A 24,608-nucleotide genomic window follows, 5' to 3' on the forward strand; every position below is an offset into this window, starting at 1 on the left:
ATCACTACCCAATACTTTCCTTACCTCACTCTCCTCCCACCCTTTCCTCTATCCTAATAGTCTCCTTCTTTCAAGAGATCCCCTTTTCTTTGTATTTCCCTCTATCTTCTATATATGAGAAAAAAGTGTGATACTTGTCTTTCTGTGTCTGGCTTATTTTACTTAACATGATGTCCTCCAGTTCCATCTATTTTCCTGAAAATGACTTTATTTCATTCTTTATGGTTGAGTAAAACCCCATTGCACATACATACCACATTTTCTTTATGCATTCTTGCATATATGGACACCTAGGGAAGCATTTTCAATGATAAACTCTCTCACCAATCTCCAATAACATTTTATTTCAAAGAATCAATGTGTATGCCATAGTGTTAAGCAATGTTTTTGTTTTATTATACTGTCTAACAAATCTCTATCTAGTATTCAGGTTGGCTATTGAGAATTGTGCTGTGATAAACATCTTGAAAGTTTTTTCAAGACTTTTATTCTTCGGACAGATACTGAGGAATGGTATAGCTCTCCTTTTGTGGATCGTGGGTATTTTGATTTTTCATTTCTTGAGGAACTGCCAAACTTATTTCCATAGTAGCTGCACTAATGTACATTCAAACCAATGGTTTATAAAAGTTCCTTTTCCCCTTTTCCTCACCAGCTTTTATTGTTTTGTGTATTCTTGATGATTCCAATTCTGATTGAAGTGAGATAGAATCTTGAAGCAGTTTTGATTTGCATTTCCCAGATGGATAAAAATGAACATTTTTTACCATAAAATTCTTGACCATTTGTACTTTTTCCTTGGAAAAATGTCTGTGTAATTTGCCCACTTAATATGTTGTTTGGGAAGGTTTTGGTTGTTTCTGATGAGTTCTTTGAGTTGTTTATATATTCTGGGTATGGAGACTCTCTCCAAAGAATAGTGATCAAAATTTTCTCCATTCCATAGGCAGTCTCTCTTCACTCTATTGTTTCATTTGCTGTGTGGAAGATTTTTTATTTGATGTCACAGCACTTATCAATTCTTGGCATTTTCTGAGCTATGGGAGTCCTATTCAGGAAGTCCTTGCCTGTGCCTACATGTTGGAACCCTCCCCTATTTTTTTAATAGTATTTGCAAATTTTCTGGTCATACACCTAGGTCAATCCACTTGGAACTATTTTTGTGGTGTGTGCACAGGGTGAGTAAAGGGATCTAGTTTCATTCTTCTACATGTGATTATCCAGTTATCCCAGCCCCATTTATTAGAGTCTGTTTTTTCCCTAATATATCTCTTTTGCACCTTTGTCAAGAGTCAAATGACTACAGCTGGATGGGTTTGTCTCTGTCTTCTATTCTATTCCACTGGTATGTATGTCTGCTTTTTTTCAGTTTCATGCCTTTTGTTAAATTATTATGTCCCTATAGTATTTAAAACTTTTTACAAAAAGAATTAGAGGAGAGAATTGAATAGCAGTGTTGAGAGTGAAAATCTTTTTCTTGTTCCTAATTTTAGATGAAATGCTTTGTTTCTCTGTTCAATACGATGTTGACTTTGGATTGGTCATAAATAGCCTTTATAATGTTGAGGTAAGTCTCTTCTATCCCTAGTTTCTCTGATATTTTTAACATGAATTAATACTGGATTTTGTCCAAAGCCTTTTCTATTTCTATTGAGATAGTTCTGTGATTCTTGTCCTCAATTATATTTATGTGGTGAATTACATTAATTGATTTGTATCTGTTGAACCAAACTTGTATCCCTGGGATGAAACCTGCTTGATCATGGTGTACTATATTCTTAATGTGTTTTTTAATTCACTGTGCTAATATTTTATTAAGAACTTTTTCATTGGTTTTTCAGCATGAATTTCATCTGTGATTTTCATTCCTTTGTGTGTTTTGGTCTGGTTTTGGTGTCAGGGTGATACTGGTATCATAGAATAAATTTGCAAGTGTTCCCTTCACTTGTATTTCATGGAAAAGTTTGAAAAACATTGTCATTAACTCCTCTTTAGAGGTCTGGAAAAACTCAGCTGAGAATCCTTCTGGCTCTGAGCTTTTTTGTTGTTGCAGCTGGAAGGGTTTTAGTTGCTGCTTTAATAAGATTGCTTCATTTTGGTCTGTTTAGGTTTTCTATATCCTCACATTTTAATTTGGGTAGATAATGTACCTAGAAGTTCCTATATCTTCTAGATTTTGTAGTTTTTTGAATATATATTTTAAACTAGTTTCTGCAGATCCTCTGGATTTCTGAAGTACCTTTGGTGATAATTCCTTTTACATATCTAGTTTCATTAATTTGGATCTTTTCTGCCTTTCTTTGGTTTGGTTAGTAAGGGTTTATCAATCATGTTTACCTTTTCAAATAAACAATATTTTGCATCTGTATTTTGTATTTTTATTATCAATTTTATTAATTTCAGATCTGACAATTATTTCCTGTCTTCTACTGATTTTGGAATTACTTTCTTCTTGCTTTTCTAGGACCTTGAGGTGTACCACTAAGTTATTCTTTGGAATCTTTCTGGTTTTTTATGTAAATACTCAGTGGTATAGCTTTGCTCTGAAAACTTCTTTCATACTGTCTCAGAGATTTTGATATGTTGTAACTTTGTACTAATTTGTTACTAAGAATCTCTTGATTTCTTGTCCCATTTCTTTTATAATCTATTCCTCACTTAATTGAGTATTGTTCAATCTCCATGTGTTTTTGTGTTTTCTATAATTTTTCTTGCTGTTGGATTCTAATTTCATTCTATTATGGTATAATAAAACACATGGGTTATATTACTTTTTATTTGCTAAAATTTACATTGTGACTTAGAATGTGGTCTTTTTCTGGAAAATGTTACATGAGCTGCTGAGAAGAAAATGAATTAAGCTGTCTCTCTGTGAAATATTCTGTAGATACCTGTTGGATACATTGGATTTATACTATCATTTAGGTCAGAACTATTTTTATTGATTTTATGTCTGGACAACTTATTTATTGCTGAAAGGGAGAGATTGAAATCACCCAGTATTATCATATTAGGGTCTATCTGGGATTTAATGTCAAGAAGTATTTGTTTTTACATAACTAGATACACTGACATTTGTAGCATAATTATTTGCTATCATTACATCTCCTTGTTGGATTTTTCCCTTTAACGGCATGTAGTGGCCTTTGTCTCTTCTGATTAATTTTTGCATATATTTGCTTTGTCAGATATAAGAATCTCTATCATTGCTTGTTTGGAGCCTCTGTTGGCATGGGATTTTTTTTTGTCTTTGACTTTCAGCTTGTGGTTGTATTTGCCTATGAGATGAGTCTCTTGCAAACAATTAGTTAAGTATTGTTTTTTGATCCTTTCTGCCAAATTATTTTAAATGGGGAATTGACACAATTTACATTCAGTATTGTTATGGCTAGATGTTTGTTGTTTTCTACCATTTTGGTCTGTTTGCTATATTTAATTTGGTCTTAGGTAGGTACTCTTCCAGAGAGATTTATCCATTTGTGAGTTTGGGCTTTGTTTTTGAATATCTGTGTGTAGAATACTTATAAGTGCTTTTGGTAGTGCTGGCTTAGTACTTATGAATTATTTTAGTTTATTTGGCTTGCCCCTAAATGTAACCAAACAATTTAATATTATTTCCTTATTTTCTGTATTAGGCATTTTGATTATGATGTGCCTTGGAGAGATTCTGTTTTGATCTTCTCTATTTACAGATGACCATCTCATTTCTCTGGTTAGAAAATTTTTTCACTATTATTTCACTTAAAGTTGCTTAATGCATTAGCATGTATCTTCATATTCTCTTCTATCCCAATGATTCTCAAATTTGACCTCTTGATGTTGTACCAGAGTTCTATACCATGGTCTGTTTTTTTGTTTGTTTGTTTTTTCTTTATTGCATACTTAGTGTTCAAATTTTTGTACCTTGTCTTCAAGTCCTGAATTTCTGTCTTCAAGGCTAAAGTTCTATTTTCTAAGTCATCTGTTGGTCATAGGGTGAAGTGTTTGTTATTTGATTCATGTGTCTTCATTTTGAAGATTTCTGATTGGTTTATTTTCAGTATTTCTATTTCTTTAGAGAAACGATCTTTTACTTCCTTTATTTGCTTTCTTATTTTTTTCATTAGAATTTTTTCTAACTCATTGAACATTTTAATAATCGGTTCTTTATCTTTCTCTGTAATTGCATCTACTTTCATATCTGTGGGGTTTTTATTATTGAAGGATTGTAATTTAGTAGGGACAGACACTTTTTTGCCTGTTTCTTCATGTTTTCAGAAGTTTTGGACTTGTGCATCTGTTGAGATGGATTCCTCTCCTTCTTTTACATATGCATCTTTTGGAGGGTGTGTAGTTATTTTTGTTCCTGGGATTTCTCTCTGTTTTTTGCTGCTTGAATACATGTCAAGGAGGGTGATGAAGTCCCCTCTTACTTAGGGTCTGGTCATTGGTTTGGGTTTTTTGTTCTTCATGTTGAAGTACTGTTAGAGCTTAAGCAGGCTAGTTCATGAATGCTATGAGGTTTGCTGTTACTTGATTGAGTTGTGAGTGTAGTTCAGCAGCCAGATCTCTATCCTGCAAACTTGTAGCATCCCAATTACTTCCAAGACCCTCTTATAGAAATATGGAGCAAAGAATAACAATAATGGTAGCAACCAATTTACAGGCTTAAAATAAATGGCATATGCTTACTATAACATCTTTAATTCAATTGCCACTTGAAGAGGATGAAGTCAGCATTTACCTCAGCATTAACAATAAACAGCTGTGAACTACATCTAATATTAAACAGCAGTCGTCAACTACAAGGTCTCCATGTTAATAAACACGACGATATGAATGGTGGGGGATTGGAATTATATAAGCTAAATAATTCTAACACAGTAAAATTACAGTCCCTTAAGTGAAGGCAAAATAAAATTTGAAATATTTGAAAAGTTAACAGAGGGAAAAAGGATACTGAAAATTGGAGGTTTTTCTGGATGGACTACATCAATGAACTCCTAAAGCTTGACTGATGGTGGAGTTCTAAATGGGAAATTCTAGCAGGTGGAATTTCATTCTTGCTGTCTTTTGGAACTTTGTTGGAAGGTATTCGAGATAGTTTCACATACGCTTTTATTGGGCAGAGGCCAATCTTTGCTGGATGTCTGAGTCTCAGGAATCTCATGAAAATTCCATTCTCAGAGTGGAAGAATCTAATCCCTCCACAAGTCTCACATATTCCACTGCCATGGATGTGAATTTCCCAGGATCAGACCTGGAGTGCAGACATGCCTGTCTGTCCAGTTTTCTGGTCTTTTCCCATCTACTTGCATTGGCCTCCAGCAACAAAGGGAACTCAACCTCTCTCTCTGCAGTATGCCAGGACTGGATTTCCCTGGGTATAATCCTCTTGGTATGTGCTTCAATCACACTGATCCAGACACACTCTGAATCCTACAACAGTCTGCTGGGACATAACATTGACACCTTTATGAACTCCTGATCTCCCACATCTGCAAGCTCCTGCCTGGCCACTTGTAGATGGTTCTCACCATGACTGTGCATTCAAAAGTCAAGAGATTCTGATCACTTTTGAATTATCAACTTGCTCAACTATCTCTGGGTTGGTTAAGGTCCCTCTCTATTACACAGGTTCTCCTCTTTTTGACTGTTTTATTCCTCCCCTCTGCAGTAAACTAGTGGCGCTGATGCTGATGCTAGCAAAGTTGGCATAGCTGTAATGTATTATTTATGTTCAAAACTTCTGAATCTATTCATCTCTATGATTATTTTCCTCTCCAAAGATGAATTTCAGTGAATTCACTCTGGCACTCACCTCATCAAAAAGCAATACTCCTGCTGCTGGAATCTCAAACAGGAGCAAATGGAGAGTTCACCCTTGGTCTAATTCACCATCTGCCCTCCCATCAGTTATATCTTATTGTAAATTGTGTATTTAATCCCAATTTACTATATTTAATTATTTACATTCTGTCAATCTTTATTCACACTCCTATAGTTCATTATAAAAATGTTTAAATAAAGATTCTGCTAAAAATTTTGAAAGTGCATGAATTGGTATGTTCTCACGATATATGTTATTGTTTAAAACTTTTATCATATGCATTGAATGTGGAATCTGTACTGGTTTAGTAATGCCCTTTGACAATGCAGACCTTCCTGGAAACTGTGGAGATGATCTCCTTTGGAAACAGGGACTTTGCAGATATAATCAAGTTAAGATGTAATCAGTCACATACATTAAGGTAACTTTCTACTTGTCTGCATTTAACAGATCCTCTATAATGCATAATTTCAAATAATTTTGGCCTGTGGATAAGCATCAAATACTCTTGCAATGATAATTATAATAAATATGAGAATGTTTGTGGCATACTACTCAAGTTCTTGAATTTGATATTTGATAAATTGCTATGATATATAGAGAGTTTAATACAGGTGATATGTCTGAGTCTTTCTTTACTGTGCACTGTGTATTTCCTACTCTTTTTTATTGTAACAATATTATGTATTAAATAATTTTATGTCTTCCAAAGAAAAAATAATCCAAATTTACATTTAAACTGTTTATATGAATTATGGAGCCCTGAGTTAAATATCAGCTAAATAAAGACTCAAAATAATAATGTGAATGGAGTAGGTCAAAGCAGTGAGTAATAAGATAATCTGTGGAGGAATATTATTTGCATTGGACTTGGAGAAGTCAGTCTGAGATTTCAAAATAATGTAAAATTCTCACTCCTTTCAGTAAGAGTAAAAAATTAGAATCTAAGATTGATTTCCAATGCAGTAGAAGTATCACAAAATAATGACTGAATAAAAGGTAGTAATTGTAATCATGACCAGGTTTTCTGTTATCAGTAAGGGAAAATATAGAGTCTTAGAGGTAAATCTTACATCTTTTATGATGTAGAATAATGGAGACCACTTTAGATCATTGTAAACCATCACAATGAATTCTTAATTTTTCCCTAAATTAGAAAAACTCACCCATTTACAGTTTTATCTATTGCTATATAGAGAATGATAATCTTTATTACTCTGTACTTTTGTTTCTTTTCCTTGTGAAGTCAGATTACAATAAAAACGGAAATCTTTCTAAGTCTTCCTCAACTTTGACACCAGGTTCCTATCACCTATGTATTCCATTAAAATTAAATACTAATTTGAACTACTGTTTAGTCCTTGGTGGCCTGAGAACACCAGTCTCCATGGAACCTTTTGTTTATCCATTCAACTAATCCCCCTGAGCCTGTTATAAATAAAGAAGATAAAATTAGAGCTGACCTGGATCATTTTGCTTCTTGTCCTTCGTCCTGGAAAGACACTACAATTAGGCTTCACTTCAACCTAACTTATGTCAAGTATCAAGATAATACTTGTTTGAGTGGCATAGGTAGGATAACCTGGAACCTACAATCCTTAGTATACTTGGGTTGATGTATGCAAATGGATTAATGTGTGCCACTATTATAAACACTGAATTGTCCTTTCATCAACATTTTGGGTATTTGGTTACAAATGTAATTTGACAGAGGAAAAGGAGATTGAAAACTTCTTGAGAAATTCCAATGTACTCATATTTAAACTAATTGATAAGCCATTTGAAATGACATTGTCAAAATCAGTCACATTTAACATAAAAGTAAGTATGTTTTTCAGGAAAAAAATTTTTATTTATTAGTATGTGCTTGCATTTTATACAAGTGATTTCAATTATACATATTTTGTGATTTTATTCACATTGGCTAGTTAAAATTAAACCACACAATTTCAATGAATACATAAGTGAAAGAAGAATTTTAAAATGCTACAATACCTTTATGGAACACTTTTGTCCATTATAGCATAACTATTTTCTGACCTATGGGACCACATTATTGTTTGTGTTTTTATCCAGTAATCAGGTTATAATTATTTGTACTGTAGTCAATACCAGGAAACCTTGAAATCATTTTTGTACAAGATTCAAAAGTATGTATTTGATAAACTTCAACACTGGGAGATAAACTTTATGTTTTAGTTTTTCTCAATGTGAATTTGATACATATCAAGGATTAGCACCCATCATATAAAAGCACAAGACAAAAAGCTGCACACCATGTGACCACAAAGACAGCAGATAATGAAGAGAGGGAATATATGCCTCTCCAAAATTTTGCAGATAAAAATTGGAGTAAAGTTGATTTGCCTCTTAAGTCCACTGCCCTGAGAGAGTGTTATTCTGTTCAATACCACCAATTACCACAGAGAACATAGACACAAATGAGATATGCAGACTAGGCAAGTTTTCTGGATGCTTAAAAATTTTTTAAATTATCTCAGACAAAAGCATATCATAGGGGCTGAGATTGTGGCTCAGTGGTAGATCACTTGCCTAGCATGTGTGAGGCACTGGGTTCGATTCTCAGTACTGTATACAAATAAATAAATAAATGTTCATCAAGAAATAATAAAAATATTTTTAGAAAAGCATATCATAGGTTTTACCTAAGAATAGGCATGAAAAAAAACAAGTAATACAATTTTGTATAACATCAAGTGATATCAAATATTTAAAAAATGGGAAAAGAGTAAAACACTTTTGCCTCTTTGAAACGTACCTTGAATGTTGAACTATTCACATTCATAACCCATGAAAAAAGATAAATAATGTTGTGGGAATGTGCTTTATTGTTCAGAAAAGTGAGAAAGACAAATATCTCAGCTCAAAGTTATATTTCAGTAGATTCTGTTCCATCCCCAGTTGTAAGACTGAATGTGGATCTTATTAGTGAGAATCCTGGGGTGGAACATAACATGACATTGATGCTCTTGGCAACTTGCTCTTCAGACTCTAATATTGTCTCTAGCCTGAAGGTGTTAGGGAAATCAGTTATCTGTTGGAGAAGCAACAAAAATAGAAATATATCTCACATACAAATAAGTACTGAGCTCTAGAGCCTGGTATTTAGTTCGACCATAGGATGATTGCCCTCGAGAATGATCAATCTCTAGAACCACACACACACGCACACACACACACATGAGTAACTTCTGGTTTAATTAAAGTGTAAACATAAGCATAAAGGTATTAAATTTATATGAATTTTTATATGAATTTGAGGTATATAGAAGAGAAAGCTGTCCTCAGAAATTAGACAACGAAGAATTCATCAGAGACTTCCCAATCTTTTGGTGTTGAACAATACTGTGAAAATCTAACAAATAAGAATAGACTCTGAAAATGCATCACAACTGATAAGAATTTACATATGTAAATATCTCCTCCTAATAAGACAATAAACCCAGTGGAAAATGAACACTTAATAGGAAAAGCAATATAAATATTAAAATGTTCAATCTTTATTATAAGAGAAGCATAAAATTTTAAAAATATACATCTAACTACTAAACAATTACTGCATTCCAGTTACTCTGTTAAGCACTTTTGTACATGACATTGTCTTATTTAATTTTTACAATATCTTCTGAGTTGAAACTACCAGTCTTTTTGATTTATGCATAGGTAAACTGATAATAAGAAAAGTCATATAAGTTTCACAAGTTTGCTAAGAAACTGGATCTCTTTAACCTCAAAACTCAAGCCCTATGATCTGGTCATTATGATACTGTCTCTATCATTAAACTAATTGGAATGTCTTTTGTGTCTATCTGCTTGTAAAACTTAAGTGATTTAAAACATCAAGTGTTGGTTAGGATGCAATGAAAGGGGTTCATTCTTATCTGTAGAAATGTTGAAGTATCAAAATTTAGTTCTCACATATGTTATATCAATACTTGCACAGATGCAAAGCAATGCATAAGAATGTACTGTGGTATCGTAACTAATGATGTTAATTTGGCAACAACATAACTCCGATCATAAACCAAAGAAAATATTACATTATACACAAGCCACCCTGCTATTCTGTGCCATTGTTACAAAAAGATGAGTTCTGTCTGGATAACCTGACAAGTAATCATGCCCATTATACATTGTCAACTGAAATTAAAAATCCCATAAAAATGGCAGAATATATTGTGTAGTAAATCTGCATTAGTGTGTTAAGAAAAAATATTCTAAGTGTATAAATATGACTGTTAGTAGGAAGACACATAGAAAACATAAGGGATTATCCCTTCTGTTTTATGCTAGTTAATTTGAAAATTTGGCGAAAATGGAAGCTTGGTTAGAAATAAAAGAACCATTGTATATGTTACTCTACACTAGGGTGACACTTGATTCTTATAATTAACTGTGTTAACTTTAATATTAAAAAAGCTAAATTTAAAATACTCTTCTTATTTTTAAAGACATTAAAATGCTTTTTTAGTCATTCGTTCGGCTCTATGCTGGCACAGATATACAAATGAACATAATATGGGTACCACCCACCGTGGAGTTGTTCAGTACAGACAAGTTTGGCAGGGAGGGATTAGAAAATAAAGACTCACACATGCAGATTTTGAAGATGAAGCTGGGATCAGGTGGAGAGGCAGTTCTCTGATGGAGAAACAGATCTCAAGAGTTATGCCAGCAATCTTTATTTATATATGTCTTATTATGAGGATGAAGGCTATGAAAGCCTTATTCTTTGCACTCAGAATGTTACAGGACTAGAAACATCCATTCAGCTTTTCCACAGTTGCAATCCACAGTTGCAATGTGCAATGTTAGGAGCTTTATGTAGCTCTCAAGAAGGTCCATTGTTTAAAGTTACAGTTAAGCAGACAGCCTCAGGAATGCAAAGCTGGTGAAACATTGTGGTTGACTAGCAGGAGATTTCCTCTATCCCTGGGAGTTATGTGCCTGAGATCAAGGTCGAAGCTGATTAGACTCTTCCCCCCAGAGCCTCCTCATGCAAGGCACTACCAAAGGAGCTAGGCATCCTATCCCTTTGTATAGAAACATTCCCAGGCACCTTGCATTCACACCCATGAGGTCATAAGAGGACCCCCCCCCTCAATCTCAGTCATTGCTCTCCCATTCTGTTGCCACTCTCCACACAGTCCTGAATAGAACCAACCCTCAAGGAATTGAGAATACACTGTCTCCTGAGAGTAGTCTAAGTGCATGTGCATATTAGCAAAATTGGTACAGCCAAAGGGAAACCAGGTTGATTGTATCAGGTGACTGGAACACTTTCACTTTTATGTTGCTCTATGACTTGGCTCTCCACAAAGGTACACCATGACACCACTACCTCTCTCTTGAACTTATCTCTGCTTGAATGCTTCCTTTCTTCTAGCCTCTCAGGGATCTATATAGTGCACAGAGAAGGTGATATCTTTGTGTCATACTCAATCTTTATCTTATCCAGAGAGCATTGAGATGTTTCACCTTACAGTATTCTAAAGCAGTAATGTGTGGAAATTTACAGAAAGAATGTTCAGGTTGGCAGGAGTGGGTTTTGGAGTTCAGGTGAGAGCTATATTTCTGTTGGTGTGGAAACATAAATGGTATAAAGAGATATTTATATAATTTATTTTTACTTTTAACTTAGGACTGACAGAAATCTTACATGATATTCAGACTATACTTTCTCCATGTGATAGACTTCTGTATAATAGAGTGATCAAGAGGTAAACTAAGTGATGAAACAAGCAGAAAACCTCCTGATGTATAATATAAATGTATTAACATTTATATTTTAAGATAAAGCAACAAAAATTGGCATAATGTTTCTGATTTGTATCATCAGACATATCAGAAAGTGTGTTCCGTATTTCTCAGTAAATATATTTTTGTCTATCATCCAAAAGCTCATTTGATCAGAATAAATTTCATGGAAGCCCAAGTTATCACTTTAACATTTTTGTTACTATTAATTACATTTTAATATGTTTCAAGCATTGTTCAATCCACAATAATAGTCTCTCTGCCTTTTGAGCTGCTACTTTTGCTGATACATTAATGAAAAAATTTCAAATTTCCAAAGAAAAAATTGATTGTCAGAAAAATAAATGGAATAAAAATGCAAAGTACTAGCATTAATACTTGTTACGGTTTGGATGTCCCATAAATTAAGAAGTTTTCTCTTGTTTATCACCAATATAGCTCTAGTACTATGTTTCTGTAATTGAAACTTTTTTATGCCCACAGTCACATATTTAAAGCATATGTGTAGGTTAGTGTGTGTGTATATATATATGTATATATGTATATATGTGTATATATATATATGTATATATGTATATATATATATATATACAAACAGAGAGAGAGACAGACAGAGAATTAAAAATAATCAAAATAGCTTTTGAGTCTAGTAACTGTGACTGGTCATCAATTTCCATGAATCAATATTCTGAGTTGGGAAATGTCAATGGAATTAAAACTAAAAATAAGATATTTTAGTCCTAAAAGCATTTAAACTTGGAAATTTGAAATCAATGTCTAAATATTGAAACTACATATACAGTTAATAAATATTATAATATTTAAGAGCATATTGCATGTATAAAAATCTAAGTATAGTATAGAGTTTTTATAGAAATTTACTGATAAGGGGACTTGAACAAGCATCTGTGGTACATGTTTCATTTTAATAGAGCATGTGTGTATGTTTTCTGCTTTAATAGGAATGAGTGCCTATGGTGAAAACTGTTATGGGTAAAAACGGCCATTGCTTCACTCCATGGTAAAATTGATGCTAATATTTATGTTTTCAATTTCTTTACATTAAACTTGCTCTTTCTTTTTGTTTTATTTTATACCAATAGACTTTGTTGGAAGGAAAAATATATATATAAGAATGAGAAACCACACATTGATTAAAGAGTTTGGGCTCTTGGGCATATCAGACAACCTGGAGCTTCAGGCTGTGATTTTTCTCTTTTTATTCATAACTTACTTGTCAAGCATCACTGGAAACCTAACCATCATCATTCTCACCTTGCTGGACTCACATCTAAAGACTCCTGTGTATTTCTTTCTTTGAAATTTCTCCTTTGCATTGCATTCACCAGAGTTTCCACCTTCAGATTTTTGGGGTAAATAATTAGCAAAGTCAAGACCATTTCCTACAACAATTGTTTAGCTCAACTATGTTTCTTCCTCTACATGGGTGTGTCTGAATTTTTCCTTCTAACTGCTATGTCCTATGATGACTATGTGGCCATCTGCAAGCCACTGCATTACACCACCATCATGAATAAGAAAGTCTGCACCCTTGTTGTCTTTGGTTCATGACTGAAAGGATTTCTGACCATTTTCCCACCACTCATGCTTATCCTCAGGTTAGACACCTGGTCTACCAATGTCATCAGTCACTTCTCTTTCTACACCTCTTCTTTTCACATGATTGTCATTCAATCTCTTATGGAAGCTGTATATTCATGTATGTCAACCCTTGAACAAAAGAGAGAGCATCACTGACCCTAGGGGTAGCCATCTTCAACACTACTATTTCTTCCATGTTTAACCCTCCTATTTACACTTTGAGGAACCAGCAATTAAAACAAAGCTTCAAACATTTGGTTCATAAGCAAATGAAAGTATGTATTGACCTGAATGAGTGCCATTGTGAAGATTCAACCAGGGAAATCAAAGTTTACCTCTTCTCTATCCTTCTATATCTAAGACACAGCTGCCTGCAGTGCTGAGCTCCTTGGCTTCAACTTTCTTGTTAACCTGCAAGTGACTATGTAGTGTCTCCCTTTAAAACCTATCTGTAAGTTCCACGTAATCATTGATTTATGATCCTGACTGGAAAATCAATGACTGCAGAACTTAAATCACTTTGCTGGTTATTCTTATAATGAAAATGTTTTCATTTCATGAGTGTTTTCATGATCTTAAAGTTTCTCATCTCTGTCACTAGCATAGTTTCCTTTTTAAAATTTCATGACCTATGAAATTAATGTCTGCCAAAACTATTTTGCATACTGTTTACAGTATCTGTCCAATTCTTCCCAATCTCTGATAGACTTGGACATTTCCTTCCACTTAGAAATAATTGGAAGTTTAAAATATTCTCCATTTCCTAGTTATGCTTAAAGTATGTGTTCTATGCAGTTTCATATGTTCTCCTTGTTTATTCATATATTTGTTTTTGAAACTATTTATGAAGGTGAATTTTTAGGTTGCCACTGGGACTCTCATGCAACATGCAAATCTAATAAAAATTTCATTTCTTATTTGTACTCCTGAGGTAAGATAGAAATTTCTTTAAAAAATTACTCTTAAACAGGACACAATATATCATATCTTTTATGGACCTGGTACATTTCATACCATGTCTGATCTAATCATCACAGCTATATGGCAGAATAGAAACTGTTACATCCTTTTTTTTTTATTGTAAACAAATGGGATACATGTTGTTTCTCTGTACATGGCGAAAAGGCATACCATTTGTGCAATCATAAATTTACATAGGGTAATGTTGTTTGATTCATTCTGCCATTTTTTCCCTTCCCCCCCACCCCTCCCACCCCTCCCCTCCATCTATACAGTCCTTCCTTCCTCCATCCTTTTTATAAATGTTTCAACATATACTTTGAAAAGTTCAGTAACTTGATTAAGATCATTAAGCAATTATAGCCAAGATAATAACCTGATTTAAAAACCAAACAAAAACACTCTTCGCCCTGTTGTTATATTTTACATAGCTTCTGTTAAAACCTGCACTGTTTTTCTGCTTTTTTTTTCAATCGTTTTATTTCTTTTGAGCATGACTATAGTATAGTTTTTTCATGTCAGATACTTACTCAAAATATTATACTTAACATATAAATTACAACATTAATCAAATAAGAAAATCTACAGTGCTGTTGAGTAATGGAGTAAGCAAGAAAAAGTGTATACAATATGAGCATTACTATGGTAGTAAAAATCATTACAGGAAAACAGATTGAAAATAATTAATATAATAAATGATTTTAGTAAAATATAGTAGTCTCTCAGTTTGAAAAATCTCATAGAGTACTGGGTACAAATCTTCTGTAGGAATTAATATTTTGTATTTGGTTGCTATCTCCATCCCAGAAAATATCAAGGAAAAAAATCTTCACCTTTAGTGTTGTTATTTGTTATCATTTTCTTCTCTGTCTCATTGGACACTGTTCCCCAAGCTTTCTTTTTGAATTCCAATACCAATGTGTTTTATGTTTTTATTCCTTTGTGTTTTGTGTACACTCTCCTTGCAATTTTCATTCACTGAATGGGTCCCTTGAGCCAGTGAGGGGAACATGGATAAAACATTAAGTAGCTCATGCTACACAAAATTTATGTAGACAACATGCTAAACAGTTTTAAAACACCATCTGATTTTTTTTTCTGTTTTATATTTTTACTTCTTAATCTCCATAGTAAAAAAAAAATAGATCCACTCTGGATAAAATGAAAAAAACAAAGATAAAAACATTGATGAAATAGCAAACTAGTTCAGTGGAAAAAAGAGGGAATTTTTTTTGAAGCAGGTTTCCCTGGATCACAAGAATGGCACTGGCTGATAGTTTTACTGTTCAACAACCATTCTGAGTAGTAGTGGACTTACATGAACATCAGAGGTAAGTTGGACATATAGAAGGCAGAGGAAGACTCAAATTTCAACATTGATACGATACTTATAAATTTCACATTCAATCATATTAAAGAGAATATAACTGAGTTACATTTTAAAATATATATTAAAATAATTTAAAATAGTTGTCATGTTTTTCATTATATCAGTTTATTCATTTTCTACTGATAAAATCAGAAAATCACTATCTGTTTCTCTGTATTTTTAATTAAATACAGACTTGTACTATGCTTAAGAAAATAGATATTAATTTCGGGTAGTCTGAGATTATAATTGACATTTGCTAGCTATATGAATCAATGGAAGTTACATGATCACTGAACTTCAATACCTTATTTATGAATCAGGACAACAATCTCATACTTGTGTTATAAGGATTGAGATAAATATAAGGTATTAGTCACTGGAATAAATAGTGCATTTAGTAAACCACAAGTACTATGTATACACTTCCCAGAGTTGAGAATTAGTTTTAGCTCAAAGAAAAATAAAAAAATTAACACAGCTATTCTTAGAGTCTAAGTGTCACATGATTTATGGAGCACATTTTTTTATATAATTTCATTGAATTATCAAAGGTACTTTTGAAATTTCTCCATTTTTCAACAGTACTGAAGCTTAATGAAATTGAGTAATTCATCCAAAATCACAAATCCATTACATGGAGCATTTATATTTTAAATTGATGACTAACAGAACAGCACAAATACTTTCTTTGAAAGAAAATTGGCTTCATGTCATAAATAATAAATTAATCATGTTTTGATATGACAATTTTCTTTGTGATTTCCTCTTCCTTTCTTATTCAAATTGCAGATGACTAGTTAATAGAATGAAAGTGTGAATCCTTACACATATGAGTGTTAGTATGAATTCAATGATCATCAATATGAATTGGTAATTTCTGCTACTAATACAGAGAACTGAACCTGCCCATCATTACTGAAATTAATAAATATAAATTTTTCCTATTTATCTAGGAAAAGTCATCTAAATGACTGCAATTAACAGTAAAAACAAATTCTAATAGTCTTCCAACTACTCAGTCAGTCTCCTGAGGAGTCTTTGCTTGATTCATGCTGCATACATTTTAAAAGTAACCAATCCCTCTGGCATGGCCCAGAGCCTGAAATGCCTACCCAGTTCCTGCAGTGCATTGTACTGTGGTTATGAAGCTGAGCAAGAGATTGCCCACGTGTTGAATTAAATAATTAGCCTGCTCTCTAATGTATTAACCTAGACTCTAAACAGCTCTTGAAATTAATGAAGTCAAAAGAAAGAGTGTAACATGATCACTACACACATTTTGTGGAGATATTATCTGTGAAATTTGTCTAATGACCTCTACTAGGGTTTCAATGAAGAAGAGAAAATTGAGTAAATATAGATAGAAAAGTTTGAAAAAGTAGTTTTTCAAAATTATTACATTGCTAAAGAAGATTTCAACACAGTGCAACAAAACAATATTAAAAACAACAGAGAGAGAGAGAGAGAGAGAGAGAGAGAGAAATAGAGAGATCAAAAATCAAATGGAACCAAAGTCTCTTGTCTTAGTCTCTAAAAGATCTCTGATACTTCAAACCTCAACCATTCTTTAATTAGGATTTCTTTTTCACATTGGACATCAAATTTATTGTCCATATCTCATCTAAACTATTTGGAAGGCCATTGTTAATATTTTTCTGATGGTAGGAATTTGGAAGGAACAGGAAAGTTCTGGCCATGTTCTATTGCCAGCTCATTTAAACAAATATTAAATACCACTTTTAATGTTCAATTTGAATGACTGAAGGAATCTGTCAGATCTTTGAAAGAGAAGTAAGAAGTCATTTTGATGTAATGGTGAAAGGAAATGGGAGTTGAATAACTTAAGTCAGGAAAAATATCAGATATGAAAACTGTAATGTTGAATTAAACTGTTGGAGGTATAATTCATCGGCTACACAAATACATCCTTGGAGTAGTGGAAGACTCTGAAAATTATATGCACTTATTTAAATATCAAATTTATATGAATGGTCATAATTTTATCAATTTATTTGATAGTGGCAAATGAATACAATACATTGAATTTTCATAAGTATTCATACATTAAAAGCATAGTATACCACCCTTAATTCTTGATGTTAAATCACCTGCTACTAGAGTTTCTTTAAGTCTTTTCTCTGGTCTTTGCTCAGAGCTGTTCAGAGTCTAAGTTAGTACAGTAGAGAACAAGCTATAGATATGCTCATTTTTTTGTGAACTCTCATGAACCCCTCCTATATTTCTTGATATCTTCCCTCACAGTTCCACCCACATTCCTTCAGAGCTTTAATCAGGAGCAAAAATGAGTGAATCTTGGTATTATTATTATTCAGAAAATGTTATGTTAATAACAAGGTAAAGAAGAAAATAGATACACAATAAAGTTGAAAAAGTTAAAAAGCAGCATTCATACTTTTTCACTATGTAACAATAACATAAATATTTATAAAATAAGAGTCTTCTATATCAGTAAGGAATTAAAGTTCCTGCAACAGAAACCAAGACTTATTTATTTAATGATAAGGTAGTCTGTGACTTCAGGGCATTTTGAAAAACTCTTGCTTCTCAAAAACTCTGATGAGGTAAGAGTGACATTACTGGAGCAGGAGTGAAATAGATTGAAAAGATGATAAATGAAATATTAGAAAAATATTAGTTTTCTTTAAATTTACATATCAAGGAAACATAGTTTCCTTTACATGTCTTTTGTTTTAAACTTACTCAGTATAAGGAATTTGGGTCAAGTATGTATGTGTACCTCATAAGATAAGTAAAGTTGGGAAGTAACTCTTGTAAGAGAAAGATAAAACCTAAGTACTGTCCAGGCTAGAATATAGCATAAATAGAGAACCATTCCTAATGGCAGCATTCAATTCAACAACAAAATCAACATTAATTACCTAGATGAATGTTTCTTTTAAACTGACTAGACCTATGCTAGTCACTGGAAAATGCTGAATAGCCTTGAAAATCCTGTCCTAACTTTCAAGAATGCACAGAGCAATGGAATTCACAGAAGATTTCAACACAGTCTGCGGATTGGGAGGAATGAGTACAAGGTTCTAATGGCAAGTATACAATCACTATTGTACCTAGTGTGATAGAAAGAGGCGATTCAGGGTGCCTTTACAACCTGCTACTCGTTATGCTAATTATAGTGTGTGTACATGTAGACACCTGCGTGTGTGTGTATATATTTGTCTACAAATATATATATATATATATATATATATAAAATATATAAATAAAATATATATATATATATATTCACTTCTAGAAAAATTAATGTTAATGAGGTTCTGAGAAGCAAACTGGGTCATGTATAACAAGGTTGACATGCCTTGAAAAACATGCCCATGTGCAATCATCCAGTCCTGGCTGAGGATTCCACAAAGCTAAGAAATCCCTTACCAGACAGTGACAGGTCCTGTGTAATGAGGTCGTTTCCTACTCTGTTGTTGTGATGCAATTTCCTTGGTATTGAATATATTTATTTAATATATTTATTTATTTATCTAAGACATAGATAAATAGTGGTTAGGGAACATTTTCTGCATAGAATGAAGTCCATACCACTTTCATAATTATTAAACATTATTCTGAATCCTTCACATATATTAACTAAATTAACACAATCATTCTATGAGACTGACTCGTATACAAGAGAAAAAAAAAATTTTTTTCTCGGTGGGGAAACTGAGCTCAGAGGAATAAATCGTTTTTTGACCTAGAAAACAGAATGGATTCAAAACTATATATTCTCACTCTTTTATATGGAAATATCTATGGCAATAGCATTTAACCCTTATTTTTACTATTTTTTTTTTTTTTGGTATTGTGGATAGAACTTAAGGGTGCTTTACAACTGAACTCCCCTAGTTCTATGTATGTATGTATTTATGTCTTTTGGTACAAGAAATTGAACCCAGATGCAGTTAACCACTGACCCACATCCCTGGCCCATTTTATTTTTTATTTTGAAAAAGGGTCTGACTAAGTTGCTGAGGTTGGCTTTGAATTTGCAATCCTCCTGCATCAGCCTCCTGAGTTTCTGGGATTGCAAGCATGCAACACTGCACCTGGCCAAATCATTTTTTTAAAAATTAAAGCATAAAGCCCAACCATTTAAAAATAAATAACTAAATAAAACAAGCTTTCTCAAGATTATGCTTGACTATCTCTTTAGGTAACAGCATCCTCAAATATTAACTATAGTAATCACATTTATCATTTTAAGTAGAAAACAAACTAGGTAGAATAGGCACAAAGGCAGAAAACAATACTCAGATCCACCAAAACATCATGAAATTTTGTAAGAGATTCACATGAATAAACCTCAGACTTCAGCCTTCCAGGGTACGTTGTTTTCTACTTCTTTCTCCCCTCTATCTCTGACAACTGAGGTTGCTCATGGCAATGGCTTCAGTATTTCTGAATTCCAATGGCTTAGTAGTAGGAGCTGGAAAAGCTAATGAGTGGAAATAAAAGTTGATAGATTGCTAAGGAGAAGCAGTCACTTTATAAAAATAATGTTTCCTTCCTGTTTTAAATAATTCTCAAAGTAATTTAAATATTTTGTTTTATTAGTTAATTAAAATTGTACATAATAGTTGGGTTCATTTTGACAAAACCATACCTGCAGGGAATTTAATTTATTCCACTTCTGTCCCTGGTGTCCCATCCTCCTTTCCTTTTCCTGTTCCCATCCCCTATTCTCCTTCCTCTACTCTACCTTTCCTCTTCTTTTCACTTGTTTATTTTTTTATTATTTATTTGTGCTTTATAGACATACATAAAGGCAGAATTCACTGTGGTATATTTATACATGCACATAGTGTAATTTTATCAAATTCACTCAGAATTTGCTCCCCTTTCCTATTGATTTATGAATGTTGTTATTGTATCCTGCTGTATGGGAAATTGATTTATTAGCTCTAGAATTCTTGTGGTAGAGTATTTTGGGTTTCTAGATATAGGATCATGTTATCAGCAAACAGATAAGTTTTTCTTTTCCTATTTGAACCCCTTGAATTTTCTTCTCTTGCCTGATTTCTCTGATAAGAGTTTCAAGAACTATATTGAATAGGAGGAGTGAAAATGGACAACCTTGTCTTGTTCCTGATTTTGGAGGAAATTCTTTCAGTTTTCTCCATTCGATATGATGTTGGATTTGGGTTTGTCATATATAGCCTTTACAAGGTTGAGGTAAGTTCCTTCTCTCCCTAGTTTCTCCAGCATTTTACACATAAATGGCTGCTGGATTTTATAAAAGGTCTTTTCTGCAACTGTTGAGGTGATCCTAGGATTCTTGTCCTTTTAATAAAAGGAGATGTCTACCTAGATTGGAGCAATGACTCAAAGGAGATTCTATTTGGAAAGAAATGTTGCAGTAACATCTCTGAAAGATAAGATATAGTAATTGGAGTCAGAAAACTCTGGTTACAAGCCTTTGCCATCCATTGCAATCTTTGCAGTACTTGAAAAAAATTGTTATATTTATAAATGCATTTTATGCATACATATTAATGAGACATATAATGGTATTCAGTATGATTTTCAATAGATGCATACAGTGTGTATTGATTAACCATCCTTCTTCAATTCTCCCCATACAGCCCTGTGCTTTATTCCTCCCAATCACTGGAAATCAGTATTCTACTTTCAGTCCCAATTTATTTTAATTTCCACATATGAGAGAGAACATTTGATACATGACTTTCTGTGTCTGTAATATTTCACATAACATATGACCTCCATTTCCATCTATTGTGCTGCAAATGATTTTATTTTTCATTATGGCTAGATAATACTCCATTATAAACATACTATATTTTCTTTGTCTTTTCATCTACAGATGGGCCCCTATGATGATTTTTATATCCTCCCTTGTGAACAGATCCACAAAAACATGGGTACTTCTTTGGTAGGATGACCTCATTTCCTCTAAATATACATCAAGGATAGAAAGAGCTGGATCACCTTGTAGTTCTGTTTTTAATTTTTTAAGAACCACCATGATGTTCTCCATAGAGGCATTACTATTTACATTTTGATCTAAAATTCATAAGAGTACTTATTCCACATATTTACCAATATATCTTCGGGAAGGGCTTTTTTGGTTTGTTAATTTTGTTAAAAATAAACATTCTAACTGGGATGAAATGGCATCTCACTGAAGTGTTGATACAAAACCATTACTTAATACACCATGACCAAAGAGTTTCTCAATATAAAGGAGAAGACATTAAAGGACTGTTGTCATTCTCAGGTGATTTTCCATTTCCTCTGAAGTTGAAAATGGTACAATATTTCAGAAAAATTCCAGATCCATACTTGGATATTTATTAATTCTCAATTAATGTTTGTTTTTCTTTGTGCTTTCACCTATAGGTTTGACGAGGAGCAAAAAAGAATGAGAAACCACACAGAAGTAACAAAGTTTATCCTCCTGGGCCTGTCAGATGATCCAAGGCTCCAGGTGGTAATATTCATCTTCCTCTTCCTCACCTACATGCTCAGCATCACTGGGAACATGATCATCATCACCCTCACCCTGCTGGATTCCCATCTCCAGACTCCCATGTATTTCTTCCTCAGGAATTTCTCCCTATTAGAAGTTTCATTCACAACCGTCAGTATACCCAAGTTCCTAGGTACCATTATTTCAGGAGATAAAACCATTTCCTTTAACAACTGTATAGCTCAGTTGTTTTTTCTCATTCTCTTGGGAGTCACTGAATTTTACCTTCTGGCTGCCATGTCCTATGATCGTTACATTGCCATCTGCAAGCCTCTGCATTACACCACCATCATGAATCCAAAGGTCTGCACAATGCTTGTCTTTGCTTGCTGGCTGGTCTCCTTCTTAATCATCTTCCCTGCACTCATGCTGCTGCTACAGCTTGATTACTGTGGGCCCAACATCATTGACCATTTTACCTGTGATTACTTCCCCCTACTCCAACTGTCCTGTTCAGACACAAAATTCTTAGAGACAATGGGGTTTTCCTATGCTCTCTTTACACTGATGTTCACTTTGGCATTGATATTTCTGTCCTACATATATATCATCAGAACAATTTTGAAAATTCCTTCTACTAGTCAGAGGACAAAGGCCTTTTCCACGTGTTCTTCCCACATGATGGTCATCTCCATCTCTTATGGCAGCTGCATTTTTATGTACATTAAACCCTCAGCAAGAGACAGAGTGTCTTTGAGCAAGGGCGTGGCTGTACTGAACACCTCAGTGGCTCCTATGCTCAACCCCTTTATTTACAGCCTGAGGAATCAGCAGGTCAAGCAAGCCTTCATGAACATGGCCAGGAAGATTGTATTTTTCACAAGTACACGAAAAGATGGGGTGTCTTGAGGTAAAAGCACATTGATGGGTAATTAAAATACAAAAGAATGAAATTTCAGTAGAACTTCAAATCAATATTGCCCACCCTTGTGATTCTTGTTCATTCACTCTTTTTTTTCCCTAACAATTTATGAGCATAATTATTTAATATATTCCTCACCCCATTTAAATTACGTTTCTATGTCTTTCTGATATGTCATTCTTCCACCACTTATCACAATTTTTTAAATATTAATTATTTTACCAAGAAACGTATTTCTTGTTTTGCTCAGGAAAAGACATCATCCTCAGATATGGGAGAGACACTGTAAAAATATTGGTGTATATCCTTAGTATGCACTGAAAATATAACTGTGATTTTTACTTGCCTTTTACAGAATTTCCCTTCACCATTTTGCAATTTCTCTAGGAAATATTGCTAAATGTTTTAAAATTGCATAAAAATATAATTACTTTTTCATTAAAAAACTGGGAGCAAAACTGGACATGGTATCCAATAATACCACTTCTTAACATTTATTCAAGAAATTGAATTCAGCATGCTATAGCTATACATGTATGATCATCCTTATTGTAGGGCAATTCACAATAGCCAAGTTATGGAACCAGCCTCCCTGTCCAACAACAGATAGATGTGTAAAGATCACATGGTATAAATACACAGTGGCATTTTATTCAACCATAATAAAAATGAAATTATGCCATTTGCCAGAATACTGATAGAACTAGAATGCATCATGTTAAGCAAAATAGGTCAGACCAAAAACGTCAAGGATCTTATTTCCTTTCATATGTGGAATTTAGGGAGAAAAAGAAAAGAAAGCAATCTCATGAAAATAGAAGTTTGTAGGACAGAAGAAAGGAATGAGAGGATGAAAATGGGAGGAGTAAGAGGAGGTTCTAGAGAATTAAACTGACAAAATTATCTATGTGTAATGTATGAATATGTCTCAAGGAATCTAGCCATATGTATAATTATTACACACCAATAATGAAAGAAAAAAGATCAAGATCTGGGAATAGCTCCATGATAGAGCAGCTACCTTTGTTGGGGTTTGGTTATTTTTCTATACTATGTTCACCATTTAACAAAGTAAAACTTTTAGTCACTATATTCTTAATTCATTGGTTATCTCTATGCAATCTAACCTTTCTATTATGTTTATATAGAGAGGCCGTGAGGAACTAAAGACAGATTACTAAAAATAATGGAAATGAAAGTACCAACATAACATTTCTGATTTAGGACAGGTGTGGCCCTAAGTCATAGTCAGACTGGAATTTTTCTTCACTGGTATCCACTAAACAGGTATGTATACAGTTGTTCATGTTACCAAGAAACTTACAAGTAGCCAGATACCAGATTTTGCACTTACTCATGAACAGTAGTTAATGATATATTGGGAAGCCAAGAATTTAAAAAAAGAAATTTAAAAAGTGTCTGATGGTTGAAAGAGTCTCACAATGGAACTAGATTATTTAGATTGTTGGGGTGCCATGTGACTTTTCATCAAAACACCCTTCTGAAGAGAAGATATATAATAAGAGGATAAGATGACTTACTTTGCAAAAGATATTTTTATGCTGAATCTTTCATCTAAATAATTAATAATAGATTCATGAATAATCTGGCTATGGGACCAAGGATTAAATTTAAACATGAGTTACCCAGAGGTCAAATTACCAATAGTGAAGACCAATGCTAATACAGCTCATGTACTAGAGGG

At 33.3% G+C, this 24,608-nt stretch overlaps 1 protein-coding gene and 1 pseudogene across 1 annotated transcript; both read left to right on the forward strand.

The window, feature by feature from the left end:
• Positions 1 to 11,353: 11,353 nt before the first annotated feature.
• LOC124982904 (olfactory receptor 6C3-like) lies at positions 11,354 to 21,917 on the forward strand (annotated as a pseudogene).
• A 13-nt stretch (positions 21,918 to 21,930) lies between these two features.
• Positions 21,931 to 22,890, forward strand: LOC124982905 (olfactory receptor 6C1-like). The gene has a single exon (XM_047549781.1). The coding sequence runs from the start codon at positions 21,934 to 21,936 to the stop codon at positions 22,888 to 22,890; it is 957 nt and encodes a 318-aa protein (XP_047405737.1). The 5' UTR covers positions 21,931 to 21,933.
• Positions 22,891 to 24,608: the final 1,718 nt, after the last annotated feature.

Source organism: Sciurus carolinensis, chromosome 4, assembly GCF_902686445.1.
Source record: "Sciurus carolinensis chromosome 4, mSciCar1.2, whole genome shotgun sequence".
Lineage (NCBI taxonomy): Eukaryota > Metazoa > Chordata > Mammalia > Rodentia > Sciuridae > Sciurus > Sciurus carolinensis.